We start from the raw sequence: 23,494 nt of genomic DNA, 5'->3' as shown, positions 1-23,494 counted from the left end.
CCAATTCATATACAGAGAGAAAGCTACTCAAAATGAGGCAGTATTACTAGGATGAATCATTGGAGATTGCTGCTACTCAGCCTTCTGAACAACAAAAATAATTTCGTGTTAATCAACCTAATATTTACCAGATGCTGCTAGCAACAATGGACTCCTAGGGCTTCCTGGATGAAAAAGTTATAATGTAGTGCTGCTAAAGAAAACATGCAAGAAAAGAATAACAGGCTAAGAAGCATTAACTGAGGAATTCTCTCCCCACCTACCAAACGCTAAACATAGATACGTTAACAGTGCATGCGAAGTGTGTTTTTAACTGAGCTGTAACTGACGTATAACGTTGTATTAGTTTCAGGTGTACAATATAATGATGCAATATTTGTATATACTGTGAAATGATCGCCACAGTAAGTCTAGTTAACACCCATCACCCCACATAGTGACACATTTCTTTTTCTTGTGATGAGAACTTTTAAGACGTACCCTCTTAGCAACTTTCAAATATGTAAAACAGTGTTAATAACTACAGTCACCATGCTGTACATCACATCCCTGGGACTTACTTATAACCGGAGTCTGTAGCTTTTGAGCCCTGCACCCATTTCACCCACTCCAACCTCCAGCAACCATAACCTGTTCTCTGTATCAATGAGCTGGCTTTTTTTCTTTTCATATAAGTGAGGTCACAGTATTTGTCTCTCTCTGTCTGACTTATTTCACTGAGCACAATGTCCTCAAGGCCCATCCACATTGCTGCAAATGGCAAGATTTCCTTCTTTTTATGGCTAAGTAACATTCCATTGTGTGTGTGTGTGTGTGTGTGTGTGTGCATGTGTACATCTGAAGCGTGCTTTTTTTCCACCCTCCTTACAGGACCCCAGACCAGACGGCCACTTCTGTGCTGACACCAGGCTTCATTCTCCCTGGCACACAGCAGATGCCAGGAGCTGGCTGCTGAATGACTGCTGAGCCAGGCACTTCCGTGCTAACCACAGGGATGGGAATGACTAAGTGCTCCTGATAGGACCCTAGGAAACCATTCTATTACCTTGAAGTACAGAAACTTCAAAAAACTGGTAACTATTGATCTTGCAACATTTCTAGTTCTGAAATTAGATTTCTACTGTGAATTATACTCAAATAAGTTGAAATTTGGCTATTTTATTTGCAACGTAATTTGAAATTTACAGAAGAGCCGCAAAGACAGTACGGAATTCCTGCCCTTCGCCCGGTGCCCACCTCCCCCCATCACCTGCCCCGGAAGTTAACATCTCACACAACACTGGCACATCTGTTAAAATTAAGAAACCAACGTTGGTACAAGAGTACACGCTAGCTGCAGACTTTATTCAGAGCCCCTAGTTTGCCCACTGACGCCCTCTCACCGCTCCAGGACCCCACACTGCATTTACTCATGTCTCCCCATCGCCCAGCTGTCAATTTTGAGGACTGTCCTCAGGTTGGGATTGACTTGTTAGTTTTGCTGGTACAGTGTTTTTAAAAATGTGCCTCTGGCACTACTGAGATCAAAGAGTCAGGAAATTTAAATATCCCGTAAGTTATTCTTAGTAATCGGGCACACATACCCCAATCCTGTTTTGCCATCAATCAATCATAGCTTAAGTGCCATCAAATACAAGGTAACCTTTCAGCCCTTCAACGTGAGCATTAACTACAAATGATCTTCTAGAAGTCTAGATATGAAGGGAAAAAGGCATATAAAACAAAATGGCCTTTGGAAAAGCAAATACTAATTGGTCTAGCCATTCTATAGGGCTAGTCCGGGAGAAACAAGAAGCTGATGTGAACTTCTTGTTAGTTGAAGTTTCATTGGCAATAGTTTTGAAGAGGAGACTGTCTGAACACAACCTAATTTGTACTGTAGCTGTTACATACCTATGGGTATAACGCTCATGTCAGTCATACCCACAAGAGTCTGACGGCAATCAGTTGAAAGAATTTACGTAGAAGGTGAAAATTTTTTGGCATAAGGATATGAGCTACTGATTAAGCTATTTAAGAAGCCAAATATACATTATTTGTTTTACAAAAGTATACTGATTTCCTTTACATTAGAAAGCGTGTGAGAAGTGAAACACTAGACGAATCTGTACCTAAGAAACAGGAGCTAGAAGTCAATTCTGTTCTCCCTGCTCGCATCAAAATCGGCAGCAACTGAACCTTTCAGAAAACTCAAGTGCTATCTGTTTGGCTCGCGAAGTCTTCTCAAGCTCCCGAGGGTCAATTCCTTCCCCTCCACTACCCGTGCACACACAAGGCTCAGCCACCACTGCATCCGGGGCTGACACTGCTCACCTTGATTACCTTAATCACCTCCAAGCCTTCTTGGTTGGAGTGTTGTTGCTTTCGATCTGTCCTCCATGCTGCTGTCAGGTTTATGTTCTAAAGTCCAAAAGGTGACCATGTCCCTCCCCTGCCATGAACACCCAGGGCCCCTACGTGCTCTCATCTGAGTACTGACATCCACACAGGCGACCACAGTGTCTGAGCTCTAGTCACAGGGCTGACCTGACCGCCAGGTGGAGCTCAAACAGCAGCAGAAGCGCATCAGGGTCGGCAGCAGGGTGAGGATGAGGAAGGCCAGTCAGGCTGGGTCCTGAGGGACAGCCTGAAAGACACCTGGAGGGGACAAGTCCTGTGCAGGAATGGGGGCGTTTCTGGAGTGACCGCAGGGTCAGAGCGGGCTGCCCAGGGAAACGAGCTTCTCCAGCCTTCCAGTTCTTCTACCTTGTGAAGGAGTATCATCACCTGCGCTATTCTCATGCCTCCTTCCACACGGTACCCTCTACCTGGAAAGTGCCTCCTCTAAGTCCAGTCATCTTTCAAGTGGCCCTTAAACTTATTCATTCATTTTTTCACTTAAATAAGATTTAGCGAATGTTACTGTGTGCCCGGGATTATGCCAAACACAGGGTTTAGGGCGGAGAACACAGCAGATGTTATCTTTGTCCTCATGGATCTTAAAATATAGTGGAAGCAGGCAGACAAAATGCAAACAAGTAAATATCTAGTAATTAAAACCTGAGAAAGTAAAATTAAAAATTAAGACCCTGAGCAGGACCCTAAGGTGGAGGAGGTTTCTGCAGCCCCCCTAGGGAGGTGAGCAGTCTGTACGGGAGAGGACGCCGAGGCTGAGCTTTAGAAGAGCCGGCGATGGGGGACCTCCCCGGGGCCTTCTCACCTCGGCTACACTTACACCATGGCACCTGTGACCTGGACCTGGGGTGGCTTGTTTGGAGTGTGAGGATCCTTTTTAAATACCGAATAACTTCTTGGACTCCCAAATGCCACCAGTCATACCTCCTGTGATAACTGCTTATCTACACACAGCTCTAAGGAGACTTTGCAGTAATTCTCAGGCCAGCCTGGGACTAATGTTTGAGCACTGATGGTGCTACTAATGTGATATAGCCATTTTCATATCCTTTCCTGCTTTCTACTTCTACACTGGGTGGTGCACCTCTCTGTCCAATGACGGGGCAAATGCCCTGAGGAACGGTGTCTGACGCTTGTGAGCGCCCCCCCCCGGGTCACCCAGCAAAGCGCAGGCTGATGCACAGGTGGCTTCTGCGCCCAGCCAGGGCCGCACTCTCCGGTCAAACTGAGTCCCGAGTGATTCAAGGTGATCGGGTCACAACTTTCACCAAGGCAGTCTGGCTTCCGAGCCAGTTTTTGAACCACTGTGTTCTGTCTTATCCCACTTGGGCCTCAGTGAGTGGGATGGTCTTCCACATGGCTGCTCTAGTGTGGAACATGTCCTCTGTGATAGAAAGTCAGAGCAGTAACAGCCACAGTTTATAAACTGCACTGTGACAGGTACTTGTGGCAGTAGTTTATACACATACACACACCGATCTGCTAAACAGCCACACCAACCCTACAAAATATTATTTTCTTCGTTGTGGAAATAAGAAACCAGGTCCAAAACCATGAGGCTAGGAAATGGCAGAGCTCAGCTGAGCTGGACTCTCTCTTGATCCAAAGCTGCGTCCTCACACCACACCGGACCATGTTCTGGATGGGCTGGGGAACCACACCTCGGGTCCCCGGTGTCCCCTCCCCTGCAGTGGGAGCTACAGGCAGAGACAGGAACTGGTGTCCTGCAAGAGTTACTAATGGGGAGGAGTGCCCTTGGTCGAAACAAGAGAAGACAGACCTCCAGAACACACTTCTACGCGTGCTCGCGCACGCATGCGCGCGCACACGCTACAGCTGCCACTATGGCTCTTTTACGTGCCGCTTCTTTACTTTCGTGTGTCAAAATACCCGAGACCGTGAAGACTTAGGTGATGAGGACTGCTGTGAACGCAGCCTTCTTGGTGCTGTACTTAGCCGGATGCACTCACAATCAAGAAGCGAAACCACGGTTTTCTGGCAGAATGCTACACCTTTAAAAATCTACTTGCCATCAGTATGACTAGAATAACCGTCAGCTTTTTATATTATGACTTTTACACGTAAAGAGAAAACCGCATACCACGGGGGAGGTGTCTGCCTAACACGGTCACCTATTACGATAAAGCAGACTCTAATTACCTTGACTGAGTCCAGTAAACTCCTAGGAAAAAATCGCTTCAAACCAACATCTTTTCTGAAATATAAAAAGAAGTGTATTAACAAATAACACCACCAAATCAATGAATAACATGACATTGTCGTAAGAACATAAAAGCAGTTTAAATTATTTACCCTTCCACACGTTATTCTAGGAGGAAATAAGTATAATAAAGCTCCAATGTACCCGCACAGTCATGGAACAGGTGGGACAAGTAATTTTCTAGATCTGTGCAGGAAACACCAATACAAGCTGGTTTAGGTAGAAAGTCTTTTTTTTTTAAGCCTTACTATTGCAAACCCTCTAAAATATTGCCTCTTTGTAAATTACAACATGTAAACAAACTGTTCTTCTTTGAGCATTGTTTGAAGGTTAGCCTTATAAACCTCGATTCCAACTGGGTAATGCACTGTATTTGTACAGAAAGTAGACTGGCCTGATTAGGGAAAGATCTGGGATATAGCAGGGAAGTTTAAATACCTTAGATTAATCCTAAAGGTTGACTGTTTTTAAAAATAAACTTTTTGATTAACATTAATCAATGTTTATAATCTCAGTTTCACACAGGAAACAAAACAAAAAAAGAGAAATTAAGTGAGTGGCCTAAGGTCAAAAAGCTGAATGTGTGGAAATGCTGAAAATCCCAGTCATTTTCTTTAGATCAAGCTACAAAATCAATCATTAGTAACAAGAGCCTCAAAGCATTCTGGCCAAGAAAACCGATGGGAAAGAACGGCTCACTCTCATTTCCTACTTACTTTGGGTACTAAGTGAGCCAGGCTTTTGGCCACTAGAGGGCAATCGTGCGCTAGTAAGATGAAATAAAGCCTCTAGACATGAAAGATTATCAGGAGACACATGGAAAATATAAAAGGATCAAGAAGGAGAAAAGCGAAATAAAGGTACCTTTTCAGGATTACATAAAAAAATAAAATGAACATAAAATATATTAAAAAAATAAAGCAGGGATGACTTCTTCACACGTAATTGTAAGTTAGCAAGTATTACCAATGAAACCACAGAAAACATGTCGGAGTTTATATGGTTGACTCTAGATCCAAACATTTTAATCCCCTATTCCATACTCTACTAGTTAGTACCTAAACCGACGAACTCCTTGCTTAACCCTGGTCTCAGTTCTCATATTCTTTTTTACTCTGTGGTGGTGATGATGACAATGTTCACTACTCCCGTACACAATCCTTCCTCAGCTCCTGTGACACACTGTTTTCTGTATTTACTTATCAGCAAATTCATATAACTCCTGGCTTTCCATTTATGTTTCTAACCACTTTTGTTTATAACTTCCCTTCCTTATCTTTTCAGATATGAACAGGGAAAAGTGTCCACCCAAGTTCTTCCACTTTTTGTTGCCTCCTAAAAAGACAGGAACTTTGCATTTTAAGGATTTGGGTGCTAATCACTATGGGAAGTAGCAAAATAAGCACATAAAAGATAAACCAACACCCTAGAATCTTAGAGGCATTATTCCTGAGCACTTTCTTCCCTATCTGCCTTTGCAGGCAGCTATTCCATAATAAAAAGAACTTATTTTCACAGAGGGAGCTCTGCACTGGAATCCTGGCTTTGCCGTAGGGGGATTTGGCTATGCCTTCATGCCTGTCAACCTCAGTGACCCACGTGTAAAACAGGGATGCTAATCCCTGCTGCTAACAGCAGGGCTGAGGAGACAGTGAGAATGTGTTAAGTCCCTAGAACTCTACACGGGTAGTTCCCCTTCCCCCGGAAACACCCGGGACGCCCCTCCTGTCTGGCGAGAGTCTGGTCTACAGGGCTGACTAGCCGTCATCGTGAGCAGAGGGAGGCGTGACCTGATGGTGCCAAGAGCAGACATGCTGTAGGGAGGAGGGGAGGACACAGGCTGGAAGGCAGGTATGAGGGAGGCTCTGCCGGGAGCCCGGAGGAGGGCGGTGGGAGGGAGGGTGGGCAGCAGAGGCTCAGGGATGCTCTGGACGCAGAGCCAGCAGCGCTGAATGAAAGGTTTGGACAAGGGAAGGCCGAGGCACCAGGAAGAGGAAGGCCGGGGGCCCGGGCGTGCCTCCTGGGACTTCTGCTTCTGGAGAGGGGTCGAGCAGGGTGCACGAGACCTCCTGGTGGAGATCTCAAGGAGGCAGCTGGCCACGGAAGTCTTTGGATGGGGGGCAGGGAACACCAGGGCCAGGGATGCCCTCTTCCCCACGGTGAGACCATCAGCTGCCCCTACTCAACACAGCTTTGCGGCTATCGGCTGGCCAAAAAGTTCGTTCGGGTTTTTCCATAAGATATTACAGAAAACCCAAACGAACATTTTGGCCAACCCAGTATTTTTCTTAGAGTCCAATGGAAAGTAGAAAATTTATCATACTCATTTTTGTCACAAATGGGAAACTTAAAGATGGACCATGGGGGTTGAATTTTTCTGTGTGAAAATAAAGCCTATTACTAGGTGTTACTTTTACTTCCAAGGTGAGAACAACTCCATTTAAGGAAAAAAAAGCTAAGGCCAACTAATGTTTAGCAAGTATGCAGCTTAGTTTTTCCAACTACTTTTGAGTAATAATGAGTCTGTAACACCTGCCCATACATTAGAACCCTTTAAAATGGGACACATGGCAAGTGAGAAAATAAAAATGAGGATAAAGTACACAGAGTCGCTGGGAGAATTCCATACCACCACCACCCTGCTCCACACATTCTGATTTAACTTTACCAAGAAGCCCATCTATGAGGCTTGGCGGTGGAGGACACCGGGAAAGAGCTCAGGCACTGCGCTCACAGTTTTAGGGAAAGCCTCCCGAGACACCTGCATTCAGCACTCTCCAAGAAGCCTGGCAGGGCCGCAGAGGCTGTCCCATTTGACACGTGGCCACCTCCCTCCAGCCCGCGTCGGGCACTGGCTTACGATGAGCTGTGACGGGCAGCAGGCTAGCTCTCAGCTTTATGCGACGTAAAACTCACTTGAACCCAAGTCTGTACAGCCGTGAGGTAAGATGAACAAAACAGTAAACACTACTGACGTAGCACAAACAAAATAAAACCACTGGCCTTTAGGATGAGGCAATTCTTTACTATGTAAATAATTATCAAAGGGTAGATCCTAAATACAGGTAAACTCATCTGACTAAAACTAGCTTTCATGAAACCTTTAGGACACAGCCACCCCCCAATTCCCAAACCCCAGTATCAGGCTGTCAGATTTCCCACGTGAGCCCAAAGGAGCCTTCTTAACCCACACGCGCAGTTAACGAGATACTAATATTAGGCGAGAACGCACTGTCCACAAGAGTAGCCCCATGAAGGATTCACACTTAAATTAGCTAAGATTCAGTTAACAATCTAGCTCCCAGCTGCACCGGCTCCACTTCAGGTGCTCAGAGCCACGGGGGCTAAGGGCGCCCGCGCTGGCTGGGCGGACAGGACACTTCACAGCCTAGGGCGCTGCGATGGTGGCGCGGGCTTACAGCAAGGAAATCTCGGCCTCGGCTCCCTGGCCCCCGGGGCTCCTCAAAGAGGGCGGTGGGCCCGGCCACACAGCCCCACGGGGACAACCACGACCGCCCGGGACTCCGGGGGGCCCGCTCAGCAAGACCACCGCGGATCCCGCAGGAGGGAGTGGGGGCCAGACAGAAGCCTGGGCTGGGGCTGCCCGTGCACGGGAGCAGATCTCCCAGTAACTCTTCCTCCGACTTTTCTCTAAGATGCAACTCACTCTGATTTGAAGCTTCAAAGAAAGCAAGCCTGTTGTACTCCCCCGCTTCCCCACACTGGGCATCATGTTAGATATGGGTGGGGGAGGCGGAGAGGGGAGTCACTGCCCTGCGGTCTCTTCCTCGGGTGAGACCCTGACACGAGCTGTGCAAGCGCGTGACAGGCACCATCAGACAGCACGCTCTCAGAGCCCAGAAAGTTACTCGTTGAGATTTGGGGTGTCTGGGGCTTAAAACTGTATTTGTGATCAATTTTAAACCAGAATTTTCTGAGTTAACGTTTAATTTACCTCTGTCCTTCTAATGAAACGTTCAGACCACTGCTGGCTGATGAGGCCGTCTTGCTCCTTCCCTTCTGTCCAACCTCGGAGCTCTGCCCCCTCCCACGACTGCGCCATCCTCCCGCTCCCCTGACCACACTCGCTGTCGATGGTCCAGGCAGCAGGCGCCGCCCCCCGCATCAGGGGGAAGAGGTGCCGCCCAGCAGTCCACACCCCGCACCAGCTCCCCATGGATCTTTCTAGAGCGCACTCGGTCCGCCTAGCTACTCCCAGCCTGGGGGCCTTGTCCTGCGCACACATGCGTTCACGCCCAAAACCCATGACACAGCAGGCCTTGGGAGGCCTGAGGCTTGAAGAGCTTTATTTACGTACATTAAGCTTCTTATAAGTGAATTCTCAGGTCAAGTATACACTTATCTCTCCTTCGGCACTACTTCTGAGAAGATACAGACCTTGTCTGTTGGCTTTAACTAATTAATACTCTGTGGACATAACTCTCATAAATTTAAAGCCCCAGCAAAAAAGGCAACCAAAAACGACTTTAAAATAAAACTATAATGCACGTTTTCATACAGTATCCCTATCTTATCCTCGCCCCAAAACTCTCAAGAATTGAGTATCATTAAGAATATCACTGAGGTCCTTTAACCTCTCAAATGATACCTTAAGCCTCTTAAAAACTGATAAAACTTAAAATTCTCTAACTTCAATGGAAATTGCTGTCTGCTTCTTAATGATCTCTCTCTCCTTCAACCTGAGTAATGAGAAGTCATCTTTTGGCCAGGTACACCAGGTGATGCTGCCTTCCTCTCCTGGAGCCAGGTGTGGCCATGTGACACTGTTTCAGCCAATGTCCCTCTCAGGGAAAGCACTACCTGCACATATGTGTCCTTAAAGGGGGCTGGCAGAGAGAGAAAAGGTCCATCTCTTCCTCCTTGTGACAGGCAAGGTCAACCAGCCATCTTAGGCTACCAGGTGGCAGCTATGGATGATGGTGGCAAGATTCAAGGGGCCTAGTGCCCTGGTGATGAGAAGCACTGACTGCCTAGCACTTGTTTTATGTGAAAGAGAAAGTACCTTCTATCTTAGTTAAGCCACTGTCAATCAATTCATGCCAAATCTGTGAGCATCCCCTTCACTGATAAATTATTACAGGCAGCTAAAAAAAGCACTAGATTATTACTGACAATAAAGACAATTTTTAAAAATGAATGAAAACAATGCACAATTAGAATTAACCTCAGCTAATTTTATATCACAAATTTATTCACTGAGGAAGTACCGATGGAATACCTAATAAACATCAGACACTTTGCTAAGTGCTGGAAATACCAGGAGGTCCCTACATCAATACAGCTTACTCTAGTAGAGAAGAGACACAGTTACACAAACAACTACAGCAAAATACATTAAATGCAAAGATAATTAAAAATGGATTTCTAAAAAAAGCAAACCACTTAATAAGGAAATGAGCAGAACTGAAAAGATATGTGATTCATTTAAAGTAATTTCACAGTATAATTCTGTACATTGAAGAAGAATCATTGGTACATAAGATTCTTCCTTCTACAGTATCACAATAGGAACCATAATTTTAACACTGTATTATTAGCTTATTTTGGTTCCATCTGTCATTGTCAGCAATGCAGTTTTTAAGCTTGATAACAAAACACTTTTCTTAACACATCTCATCTGACTCCTGGCTCTGATTTACAGGAGGCGTAAATAAAAGAGCCACCCGAGTACACTCCAGAGTGCGCCCTGCAGGGTAAGACCCCGGGAGGCCACATTCTGGGCCTGTGGCTGGAGATTCACGGCCAGTACTTCCCCTCTGCCTACAGAAGAGGCACCTTGGTCCTACCAGGGTTGGAAAGGCATAGAGAAAAGAGACTAATTAACTCTTTAGTTGGTTTAAAGAAAAAATGCAAACGTTTTTAGATAGTGCTTTTCCCACCCTCCGAAGTTGGGCCTGATTATTTATTGCATAATTGAAAAGTTATTTTGAAATGTGGTAAAGCTGAAGGACTTTTCTTTAGTACATTATAAATTACAGACTGTCCATACATTTTCTGGCAAAACTAAGCAACTATATGGACTATTTCACAGTTTTTCTCCTTACTGGCAAGAAAAACCAGAACCCTAAAATAAACTAACAAGAAACATTCTGCATTGATGTATAATTCTTTTCCATACTGAGAAAATATTTACACTTCTAAGTGTCTCTAGGCTACTAGCAGAAACCAGTAGGAAAGGGCAATGCTGACCCCCCAGAGGCCCTGGCTGCCAGTCCCCGGGCAGGACAGCCTCAGTGTGCTTGGAGAACCACTTCTCAGCCATACCTCGTCCACAGCCCTGGGTGGGCCTTTTCAACAGCTGCGGTGGAAGACAGAACCCAGGGAACAGTACTGAGAAAATATCACGATTAAACTAGAACTGCGAAGGAGTAAAGAATCTTCACCTTCCAAGAACAAGGTGAAATAAAGAAAACTACAAGATGACAGGAGCAGAATTTTACCACCGAAGACACATATAAAAGAATTTCTAAACAATATACTTTAAGAAAAAGGGAACTGCTATCAGAAGACAGGCTGAGCTACAACAATGAATGTTTAACCAACACAGTAATAAACAAGTAAGTCTGTAGGACCCCACCCTATACACCCAAAGTGCTGGAGGTGAAGAGGGCTGACCCAATGCGGCCCGCAGGTGGGGATGCTGGACCTGGACTGAGCTGGGACCTGAGGGAGGGTGAGTTGTGCCATTCACTCCCTGGCTCTGGTCAGATGCCCACTCCGGAGGCCCACTCAGCAGTCTTGGGCCACCAGGCTTTGATTCAAGCCACTTGGGGAGCTTCAGGAACTCAGAGGAACAGCAGATTGAGACAGCCCAGAAACCCCAGAGTCACTGTCAGATACAGAGCACAAAACAGCTGGCATGAAAAGCTTGACGAAATAAACGGCACAATCACATACGTGAGCAACAGAGATTACCAGGAATGGAGAGCGTATTACACATCACAGGAAACTGAATTTCTGGAAGTGAAAATTACAAGTGGTGAAGTGAAAAACCGAATGGACAGGGTATGTCAAGACACTACTTAAAAGGGAATTAAGGATTTAGAAGAAAAATCTAAAGAAATCACACACACACTGCCACAAGAAATAGAGATGAAAGATGTTAAGAGATATAAAGGCTGAAAAAACATGCAGTTGGCAATTAAAGAGATAATGGCATATATTTTCCAGGTGAAAAACATGAATCCACAGAATCAGGAAAATACATCTTGTTCCAAGTTGGGCTTATAAAAAAGAAACCCAAGCCTAAGACATGGTGAAACTAGAGAAGACCAAAAACAGGAGATTCTTCAACTTTTTGCATGTTTATAGTTTCTTTCTAATAAATGACTGGAGAAAAATGATCTTACACTAGTCCACAGAGAAAGTCTCAACAAAAGCCAAAGAAGCTCTTATCACAGAGACTATACTCTCTGATCATGATGCAATTAAGCTAGAAGTTAATTTTAAAAAGAAAGTCAGGGCTTCCCTAGTGGTGCAGTGGTTAAGAATCTGCCTGCCAATGCAGGTGACTCGGGTTTGAGCTCTGGTCCAGGAAAATCCCACATGCTGCAGAGCAACTAAGCCCGTGAGCCACAACTACTGAGCCTGCACTCTAGAGCCCGCGAGCCACAACTACTGAAGCCCGCACGCCTAGAGCCCGTGCTCCGCAACAAGAGAAGCCACCGCAATGAGAAGCCTGCGCACCACAACTAAGAGTAGGCCCCGCTCACCACAACTAGAGAAAGCCTGCGCACAGCAACAGAGAAGCAACTCAGCCATTAATAAATTTTTTTAAAAAGTCAAAAAATATCCACACATTTGGAAATGTAAAAATAGAAATAAATCCACAAAACTTTTAGAACAAACATTAGGTCTTGAAACGCAAAACCAGAATGAAAATAATGGACAGATTTTACCACGTTAAAAGAGAAAAACTTCTGTATGATGAAAAGCTATATAATCATAGTTAAAAGACAAACTGGGGACTTCCCTGGAATCCACCTGCCAACGCAAGGGTCACGGGTTCGATCCCTGGTCTGGGAAGATCTCACATGCCGCGGAGCAACTAAGCCCGTGCGCCGCAACTACTGAGCCTGCGCTCTAGAGCCCGCGAGCCACAACTACTGGATCCGCATGCTGCAACTACTAAAGCCTAGGCACCTAGAGCCCGTGCTCTGCAACAAGAAAAGCCACTGCAGTGCTCACTTTGGCAGCACATATACTAAAATTGGAAAGATACAGAGAAGATTAGCGTGGCTCCTGCGCAAGAATGACACGCAAATTCGTGAAGCATTCCATATTTTTAAGCAGCCGCATAGCACAGGGAGATCAGCTCAGTGCTTTGTGACCACCTAGAGGGGTGGGATAGGGAGGGTGGGAGGGAGATTCAAGAGGGAGGAGATATGGGGAAATATATATATGTATAGCTGATTCACTTTGTTATAAAGCAGAAACTAACACAGCATTGTAAAGCAATTATACTCCAATAAAGATGTTAAAAAAAAGAAAAAGCCACCTCAATGAGAAGCCTGCACACTGCAACAGAGAGTAGCCCCCGCTCACCGCAACTAGAGAAAGCCCGTGCACAGCAACAAAGGCCAAACGCACCCAAAAATAAATAAAAATTTAAAATAGATAAATAAAAGACAAATTGGGAGAGAATATATACAACAAATATTACGAACCATGGGTTAGTATGACAAAGATCTCAATAAGAAAAACACATAAACAGAATGGAAAACAGAAGAAAAGTACAATCACAAAAGGAATATAAAACGGCCCCCAAATGGGAAGGTGTTTCAACTCTCTCCTCTGGATAATGATCCCAATGATAATTACGGGCAACATTTATTCAGTGCTGGGCACTATATTAAGCTCTTGACATGATTCTCTCTCTTAACTTCCCACATCAACCCAGTATGTAGGTAGGTATCGCCATGGTCCCTACTTTACAGATTTGGAAACAGAAACCCAGGGCTTTACTGATCCAGGACAGTAAGTGGAAGAGCCAGCCAACAGGGGAGCAACCTGCTCCAAGAGCCCCCTCCATCGCCCCACTTCTCATACTGAGATGGGGTAGTGAGTTCACACAACTCACGCCATTATGAAGGACCCCAAACCAGCACAGTAACAGCCGGGAACTGGAAGTCTCTCATCCTGCCCCTTCTTTTCCTTAACCATCATGTTTACTTAATTTAAGTATCTTACATACAGAATAACTACTACACAACGGCCATTTTGGGAATAACAGATAATTCCGGTTTTCATCAATACCCTCTAAGGAGGCCTCTAACTGACAAAATCACGCTGTACGGCTTTGTTCTGTCTGCAGGTGGCAATAGTCACTGGCCCTAATTCATGTCTGGTGATTCCCACACTTTGCATGCCACTGACCCCACAGACACTCTGAAGTTCTGGAGGCACTGATTAATGCTCCAGTGGGCCCTCTTCCACATATCTGTTCTCCTGCCGCCTCGATTTCTAATTTTTAGAAATAAGCCAAATTCACACCAACTTTAATGCAATTTTTGACTCTGATTTCAAATCCATCTTGAACTTAACGCTCCTCTCTCCAAATATACCTCCAAATCCATCTTGATGGATACCTGCTTCTTCATTTTCTTTCTTTTTACAGACTTTTCTTGTTGCCAAAAACATGCAAATGTATTATCCACGGAGATTTCCCCCAGGTACCTGTTCTCTTCATTCCCATGACACCTCTGGCTCTCACCCAGCTGCCATGGCTCAGTTACCCTTCCCGCTCCGACGTGGGCCTCTCACAAAGACAGGCTGGGACACAGTCCACATCACAGTGGCCCTGAGGACAACTCTCTGACAGCCGGGCACGCTACAATGCAAGCCACTGACCTGGCCCTCCTTCTCCAACTTCGCACAATGATTCACCTTTTTAGATCATCTCTAAGTACCTGCTGGCTTTTTCCTCTTCAATTCTCTCGTTCTTTTTTTTTTAAGAATGGAAAATTTTATTCGAGCCAAATTGGAGGATTATAACCCGGGAAGAGCATCTCAGAAAGCTTTGAGAACTGTTCCCAAGATAAACTTTTTATTTTAGAATAGTTTTAGATTTACAGAAAAGTTGCAAAGATAGTACAGAGAGTTCCTTGAATAGCCCACACACCTGGCTTTCCCTTGCATTACTATGGCACCTCTGCCGTAACTAATAAATCAGTTCTGATACATCATTACTAACAAGCCCTACACTTTCAGATCTCATCAGTGTTTTCCCTAATGTCATTTTTCTATTTCACAGGATCCAATTTAATCATCACATCTCCTTAGGTTCCTCTTGGCTTGTGTCAGTTTCTCAGACTTTCCTTGTTTTTAAAGATCTTGACAGTTTTGAGTAGTACTGGTTTGGTAATTTGTAAAACGTCCCTCAAATGAGAATTACCTGTTTTTCGCAAGTCTGGATTGGGTTTTTAGGTTTTGGGGAAGCAGACCACAGAGATAAAGTGTCATTCACAACAGATCACACCAAGGGCACACATGCCATCAACATAACTGTTGGTGTTGATGCTGACCTTGACCACCTGGCTGAGGTAGCGCCTGTCAGATGGCTCCACTGTCAGGTTACTTACACACCCTTCCACTCTGTATTCTTTAGACACATGTCGCTAAGCAGAGCCCACACTATAGGGTGGGATTTTATGATCTGCCTCCTCAGGCTGTATCTATATAAATCACTTAGAATTCTTCTATGTGGGAGATTTATCACTTCTCTATATATTTATTTATTCAATTATTTATATTCATATAGGCCGATGGATATTTATTTCATACTCTGGGCTATAACCCAAAACTAAGTCATTCATTGTTGCCCAAATGCCCTACCTTTGGTCACTGGGACTCCAATGTGATGCTCTGACACAGCCCCACCACCTGCTTTTCTGAGCGCTTGCTCCTTTCCAGCTCTACAAGATGCTCTAGGCCCATATATCTCCCCCTGCCCCTCGGATCAGGAGTCCTGCTTCCTCTCATTGAAGAATGATATTAGAAACCAAGATCTAGGCACTGGGTACCATCAGAGATTTTTTTTAAAGCTGTGGTTTTAGTGATTTTATAACACAGAAAATAAACCAACATTTCTGTTTCCTTTTTCATTTAAATAACACAAATGTTCCCTCAGAACTGAAAATCAACATGTCCCAACCAACTTATCCTCCTTCCCCCCAAACACGAAATTGTTTCTGTGACTGACATGCCCACTGGTCCAGGACAGAAAACCGAGAATCCCCAGATGCCTCCTTGGCCTCCTTCACCCCAATCCAACCAGGCAGCCAGTCCGCAGACCCTGACTCTGGTAAACTCCCACCTCCACTGCTCCTGCTATGGAGTCCACGTCAGAGACTCATTCTTCCTCCAGGAGAAAGGAAAGATGCAACAGTTTCTGGGTTCCCTACTTCCATTTTTAACTTTCTTTAACACCATTCCAATTTGGGAATATGGAATTCTCCACCACAAAGCTCCTCCTGTCACGGACCTGGTTCACCGAGTCATCACGACCTAATCGTCTGGAGGCCGTGTCAACGCCTGGAGCTGTTTGGGCAAGGTGTTCTGCCCGCAGTAAACTGACGTCCACGTTTCTGTGTCTTGGCAAATGCTGCGCTCTCTCCCGGGACTGGCTGGTTCCGGAGCAGCAGCCTCCGCCTGCCCACGTTCCTTCTCCACCACTCAGGTTAGACAGCATCTCCCATCAGACCTCAGACATGGAGTACCACCCCACACACACCCTCTAGAAGCTTCTACTTCAGTTCCTACTATATTATTTTACAACTCTGCTTACTGACTGAGAGTCTCCCTTCCAGCTCTAAGCTTCCTGAGGGTGAAAACTCTGGATTACCCACTTCTGCATCTCTAGCACTTAGCTGCCAAGGACTCAGCACACGCTCAATAATCTTTGTTAAATGAACGAATAAACAAAGAAACAAATGGATATTTTTCAAAAACCTCCATTTGAAATGAGAACAAACCTAGCATGTACCTGAGACAAGACCTTCAATGGTTCCTCTGATTCTGGTCATTTGTATTTTAAGCAGTAGGAAGAGTCTTTCAGGCTGAGGAATGTGGCAATTTTAAACAAAAACCTAAACCACCTAAACCACAGTGAATGTTAGTTTTTTTGGGGTTTTTTTTAAATGTTATTAATGATATTGTTGCTTCTACGCTGTCAACTGAAGGGCAGGGAATATTCTACTTAAAATCATTCTGCCTACTAAGATATCCCAATTGATCTCTAAAAGTTTTCATTCAACTCTAACAACTCCGTGTTTTATCCTTATTCAATCTGTTAAGAGGCACAACACTATGTGATGGATGTGTCCATAAACACACAACCACAAATATTTAGTGAGTGCCTTGTACGCTGCACACTGTCACGAAACTTACATTATGCTAATACAGTAGGTCCAGAAACTTACATTATGCTAATACAGTAGGTCCAGAAATCAAGGGATGAATCCGCGCCGCAACGGGACAGGCTGCCCGGGGCGCTACCTCACTTGTCACAATTTGGACAAAGGAGGCTTGTGTGATTGCAAAATAACTATCACATCTACCACCAGTTATTAGTGCAAATGGTCGGACCTGCTCCATAACTAATTCCCCCAAATATTTACTTCTACTTTTATTTTCAAATGACCATACCTCCCCTGTAAAATCTTGTTTTCAAAATGGTGGGATATTATACTTTCACAGTGTGATAGCAGTTGGGCTGACCTGGAAAGTCAAATAAAATCCAAAGCCACGTCAAGTCTCTATTAACGCAGGGTACTTATGGACAACCTTTTACTTCACTGTAGTAACATCTTCCAAATAGCACCAAGAATTTCAGTAATAATATGGCCAGGAAAAGTGCTGGCAAAAAGTTGCACCATTGCTAATGAAAATAAAACTGGAAATAACAAATATCAGTGATTTTTTTTGCTGAATTAAATATCAACAGATAAAGTGCAGAACTTTCAGCCTCCCAAGACGTAAGCCCCACTCTGTCTTATATGCATTTTAAATACTCTAACGTAACAGTCTAACGACTGTTAACCTCACTATTGGAAAAATATTCAGTTATCCTAAATTTTCTGATACATGAGCAACAAATAACTCCCATCTTTCCACTTTTTTTTAACTAAGGGAAAAAAAACCCCTAATAAACTTATAAAGAGAATAATAACAATTTCATAGTTCAATATAAATTAGAAGTGAAACTCCATCCCAATATGGTTAAATCTACAGAGACAGAAGAGTTTATTATTTATGTGTTAACATGCCAAAGAATATTAACCTTAAGACATTTATCAACAAATTTAAATGTTTGCTAACACAATTAACGTCACCAAGAATTCATTTCTTAATAAAACTTTCCTCTTCCGGATATAAAAGTTTTAGAAACAGTAGTGCTTCAGATTTAATGTTAAGTTTTAAGTAAAGGTAAACCAGTAAAATCTACAGTTTGAAAAGTGACTTAGCTCTGAATGCTTGCAGGCAGCGCCTGGACGTGCCGCACTTACTCTAATACTTCATAGTTAGACTTCTTCTCCAGGGCGTTGCCCCGCATCTCCCAGTACGACCGCCTAAAAGCAGAGAAGATACACACTCATAGACTGGTATTGGGAATGTCTGCGATGTTAAATGATTAAAAACCGTGAAAGGAAAAAAAATAAAAAAAATAAAAACCGTGAAAGGGGGGTATCTAACTACTACGCGGCTAAGCCACAAACGTTCTGATAAACAACGAATAAAGAACCAATTTGACTCGCAGCATTTTTCCTGCATCCTAATGCAGCATAAATCAGTTAACACAGACCGTATCTCTACTGAACAATCTCACGTTCCCTTTCGATGTGAAGCAGGTCTGGCTCTTTGCAAAATGAGAAACCAGATTCCAGCTGTAAAAAAGATCAGCTACATTCGCTACTTGTACTTGGCCTTTCCTCAAGGGGGAGTGCCAGGAGCCCCAGGCTGCCCCTGTGGCCGGTGCGCACCCCACCTGCTCCTGGGAAGACCCACAGTTACTAAGGAAACAGTAAGGGACCTGAAGCAGAACCATCGCAGTGGGCTAGTCCAGGTAACAGGCGCCAGGCTCGGCAGAGAAGTGCTGCCTATCTCGCTGAGTGTTCACAGTCTGAATTTTACCTCTTATTCCAAGTTACATGTTCAAGCAATTTCAGGTCTTACTGGAACCAAGTCCTTTCTCTGCAAAATCTGCCCCAAGTGGGTGGGATTCTCTGCGTGTACACAGTTATCTCACAAAGGGACAAGGTCTAGCTCGAGCTGCTTTGGAACACACAGATATTACAAATCATCTGAAGTGATTTCCCAGGAGAATGCGTAATCACCAAGACTGTTTCAAACTCGTCTGTAATAACATGAATACTGGTTTTGCTTTTTAAATTTGTTTGACTTTTTCTTGGCCTACTTAAAATCGAAAGTACTAGATTTTGACAAAAAATTTTAAAGGGCCCAAAAAGGATCACTTAATTTGTTCTCCTGTTTTCTATTCATGTGGGGGAGGAGTTTGGGAGGGGCAGCTGGATGGGTGACTACTTTGTCAAGTTTTTCCTTCAGAGTTCAAAAATCAGTGACCTCAAACAGGGGAGAGGAGGAGAAGGATAAACGTAACATGGAGAGGCCAGAGTGAGAGGGGAACCCAGAGAGGCACGCATGCCATTCACGTAGGGCCTAATGCTCCTGGACCCCTCTTTCAAGTAATACATCACAGCATTGTCTGTGGGAAGGAAAGAGCGCCAAGTTTGTTTCCCAAGCAAAAACTGTAAAGGCCAGGAACGGGAAGAGACCAGTGAGAGATGGCTTTTTTTTTTTTTTACTGGGATATATAATTAAGGTTGAAAACAAATTTTAATGAAGAGTTGAGAGTTATACTTAATGATCTTTGGGTCCTTGTAGGAACCGTTATTTGACAGCCTTATATAATATAAAAAACAGTGATCTCTCGGGAAAATTATCACTAACTGTTTTGAGTACACATAATCAAATTTTAGCTAATTTAACCAACACATCTTAAACTAGCAGCCTGGGGTAATTTTTTTTTTTTTTTTGGCTGCGTTGGGTCTTCGTTGTTGCCCACGGGCTTTCTCTAGTTGCGGCGAGCGGGGGTTACTCTTTGTTGCAGTGTGCGGGCTTCTCACTGCGGTGGCTTCTCTTGTGGAGCATGGCTCTAGGCGTGCGGGCTTCAGTAGTTGTGGCTCACGGGCTCTAGAACGCAGGCTCAGCAGTTGTGGCACACGGGCTTAGTTGCTCCGTGGCATGTGGGATCTTCCCAGACCAGGGCTCGAACCCGTGTCCCCTGCACTGGCAGGCAGGTTCTTAACCACTGTGCCACCAGGGAAGCCCCAAGCCGGGGTAAATTTTAATTAAAATTATACCTGACAAAGGTAAAATATTTCTTTCACTCCAAGTTTTAAACGGTGGCACAGAATATATGACAAATGGTGACAAATGTTATCAGAAATAAGAAATACATTCTCAGTTTCCAATCCCCCATAATGGCAGCCATTAGACATAAATGGCTATTTATGTTCAGATTTAATGTTCAGATGCTGCACATCTGAGTACTCAGCATCCAGCTTGGCTAGTGGCTGGCACATGGGATCTCACAGATGCTGAACATTTCCTTCATCACAGAAGGTTCTATTGGGGAGCTCAGCCTTAGACTTGCTTACATACTTGTACTCTTATAAGTCATTCAATTCTAAATGTAATATTTTAAAAGATTCTAAAATTAGCAATGTCAACATAATTCAGAGTATCATCAAATTTTACTCATTTTATTCAGTATTTTATTGATAATCTTTATCAGGAAAGAAAAATACCTAGAAAAAATAACAGAAAACACTGTTGAATGAAGACCTCAATGTCTAGTTACCGCCTTACCGTATTTCTAGACAACCCAACTTCAAAGCAATGTCCTGGTCCACTTGATCAGCGATCTCCAACATATAATCGCTCTTCACCTACAATAAAAAGGAATGGGTAAAATAATGTTGCTGTAAGAGAATATGTTTTAAACTTAGTCATTAAGTATATGTTTACTGGGTGCCATTTACATGCTTTATACACACTGTGTCAATAATCACGCTAGATGCTGGATATAAAATGAGTAATACCAAAGAATAGTTAAAGAGTCAAACAGTCTTCCTTTGTGAAGAACACATACGATCTATGAGCACTTAAGCATCATCTGGATCACAATAACGTCAAGCTGCTTTCTACCCTCCATGTTGTCAAAGGGAAAACAAGACGGGAGAGCTCCATTTCCAGGCAAATTTGCGGTGGCTGTTATTTTCTGAACTCAAACTACAGTCCCAGCACCATTTTTTGGACCTCAATGCAAAGGCAAAGAAAACTAACGTTATTTCAAAATCCATTTAATCCTGCAACTGGTGTGATTCCACCTAACCATCGACTATAAGTGATTCATCTGCAAAGTGCCAACATGCTTGAAGTGTGATATAGAGAAGGGTCTAACAAATTGTACAAAGGCCTTCCAACCAATGACTGTGAGGGACTGATATCAGTATCTGCGAAGCGCTCATCAGTGTGAAGATGTTTTCAAAGATGAGATATGTAAAATCTCACAGCTTTGCATCAAGAGATCAAGATCTGCAATTGATTTTGATGACAAGGAGCATTCATTCTGAACTTCGACTAAGTGAAATGTTACTCCTCCCCCAAAAAGGAACTTCTGTTCCTCTCATTAGTAGACCTTTATTACAAAAAAACCACACTCAATTATTATATTATGAATTTCACCAATACAAAACTCCGTGGAAATCTGTCTTGTCTCTTCTTATATAAGTATTTCATAATACCTTCCCCTCCATTTGGCCTCTTGGTCCTCAACCCTAAAATATTTACTCTCTGGTCCTTCACAAAAAAAGTATGCTGACCTCTGCCCTAGGAAAAACTCCACAATAGAACTCCTGTTCTATTGCTACCTAGCCTGTCAGTTCGCTCGTTCAAAAGATTTCTAGTCCCAAGTTAACTACTTTGCCAACCTCATAGTGATAGTTCATAACCTTCCCTTGAAAAGACCCCCACACCTCCCAACCTCCTTCTTCCCATTATTTTAATTCCCTGGCAAGACCAGCAAATACTGAAACCAGCCACCCACCTCCTTCTCCACGCTTACTGCCGGGCAACTGGAGAAACTCTGCTCTGTGCTTCGCTTTACGTTCACGAAGACAAACCTCAAACGATCGCCTGAGGCTGCTTGGAAATTCGGCAATGCCTGCCTAGGAAGCTTGGCAACACACTGATTCACACTTTCTCCAGTCAACCAGCCACATCTCTTTCTTACAGAGAAAATAAAAGTCTTCAGACGGGGATGCCCTCTTTAACGTACCAGAACCTATAACCTGAGGGGCATGTGTGCTCACCTACTCACTCCTCTCAGGACGGAGGCGATGCCCGCTCAGCCAGCAGTGATCTATTTCTGACCTAAACGCCATTTCCTCTGAAACCTTTGCTCTATTTTCTACATTAGCACCTCTACCTAGGTGGTCCATAAACACTGACTGACTGAAGACTGAGCAAATGAATGAAAGAATAAAGTCATCAAACTACGGTTTGGATACCTCTGTGTGTAAATGTTATTTTCCATAAGAGTTACAAGCAATAGTAATTTCTATTCCTTAAATATAGCAGGCATTTAAGACTGATTCAATAGAACTGAATTATTCAACCCACTAAATTAAGTAAACAGCTTTGATTCTAGAATCACTCTGTTTACACTTCAATTGGCTCTTTCTCCTCTATAGCAAAAAATAAATCCAAATTTTAAAACTAACTTTTTTGCATCATAAGTAGGTTTATTACTAAACACAAAAATGGACAGATGAATCAAGACTGTATTTATGTGAGTTAGAGAAACACCACAGTTGTTCTGACTGAAACATTCAGTGGATCTTAGCTTATGGTTTGGTGCAGACTTTGAAGCAACCAGAGCAGAACAGCAATTACATGTTGAGGAAAATGCATTATTACAAAACTATCTTAAGATTAGTTACTATAATCTTTAAACACTATTCAAAGGTGGAAAAATGTTATCACATGCTTTATTCAGTCATCAAAACCAAATTCATATTAATTGCAAAAATGAAAAAAAAGAGAAAATTAACAACGATCTTTATGGAAAATCCCTTTAGTTACGAACATGACTTAAAAGCTCTGAGAGTTGTTTTTTCTTACAGTAACAATCTACTACTCTTGACTCAGAGCTGTATGACTACGGCCTGAGGCCCATTCACTGCGTGCAGTGATCCATGTTTTCTGCCAAGTGTGTTGATCCACCATGGAACCAGCCATCTCAGCAGACCCTCCCCTCCTCCTTACCCCACCCTGTGGCAGCTGCCCTCTGTGAGGACAGAGAGCAACCCCCCCCGCAAGGTCCCTGTCACCCAGGCTCCAGAGGGGCTGTTCTCTGAACCACTGTGCACATCACGTCCTGATGTTGGGCTCATGCAATTTTCTTCAAAATGTAGGGTTTTTAACACTCAGTGTTCATTTTTTTATAAAACACTTCTAACTTTCATGCTTTCATTTGTGAAATAAATGCAATTTATTGAACATTTAAGTGTGCGTATGTGTAGCTATATAGTTGCTTACAGTAAATATACTCACATTGCCACGTCAGACAGATTTATACATAACTCTCATTTAATATTCACAGCATCACTGTGAGTTGGACCCTACTATAATCCCCAATGAAGAGCCTTAGAAAGAACCTAAAAAGAATGAAGATGATAGCAGGAACTACTTATTATTCCAGGGGTTAGGTATTATGCTGTTTTAGATACATTATTTATAGTCTGTTCAATAACTCTTCAAGATAGGCCTCAGTCC

At 43.6% G+C, this 23,494-nt stretch overlaps 1 protein-coding gene and 1 non-coding gene across 11 annotated transcripts in view; one reads left to right on the top strand and one right to left on the bottom strand.

The window, feature by feature from the left end:
* PTK2 (protein tyrosine kinase 2) overlaps positions 1-23,494 on the bottom strand; it is a 253,684-nt gene that overhangs the window by 111,987 nt on the left and 118,203 nt on the right. For all 10 annotated transcript variants that reach the window (XM_029222747.1, XM_029222740.1, XM_029222744.1 and 7 more), the window contains 3 exons: positions 20,525-20,604; positions 18,142-18,204; positions 4,555-4,609 (listed from right to left, as the gene is read on the bottom strand). In XM_029222747.1, the coding sequence (XP_029078580.1) occupies positions 4,555-4,609; positions 18,142-18,204; positions 20,525-20,604 (198 nt within the window). The remainder of the gene's footprint in view (positions 1-4,554; positions 4,610-18,141; positions 18,205-20,524; positions 20,605-23,494) is intronic.
* On the top strand, positions 12,816-12,922 carry LOC114895708. The gene has a single exon (XR_003793610.1). It is a non-coding gene; the product is annotated as a U6 spliceosomal RNA (small nuclear RNA).

The sequence above is a fragment of the Monodon monoceros genome, unplaced genomic scaffold (assembly GCF_005190385.1).
Source record: "Monodon monoceros isolate NGI ecotype Baffin Bay Population unplaced genomic scaffold, NGI_Narwhal_1 Super_Scaffold_14, whole genome shotgun sequence".
Taxonomy (NCBI): domain Eukaryota; kingdom Metazoa; phylum Chordata; class Mammalia; order Artiodactyla; family Monodontidae; genus Monodon; species Monodon monoceros.
The sequence above is the reverse complement of the archived record's forward strand: the minus strand, read 5'-3'. Positions and strand labels throughout refer to the sequence as shown.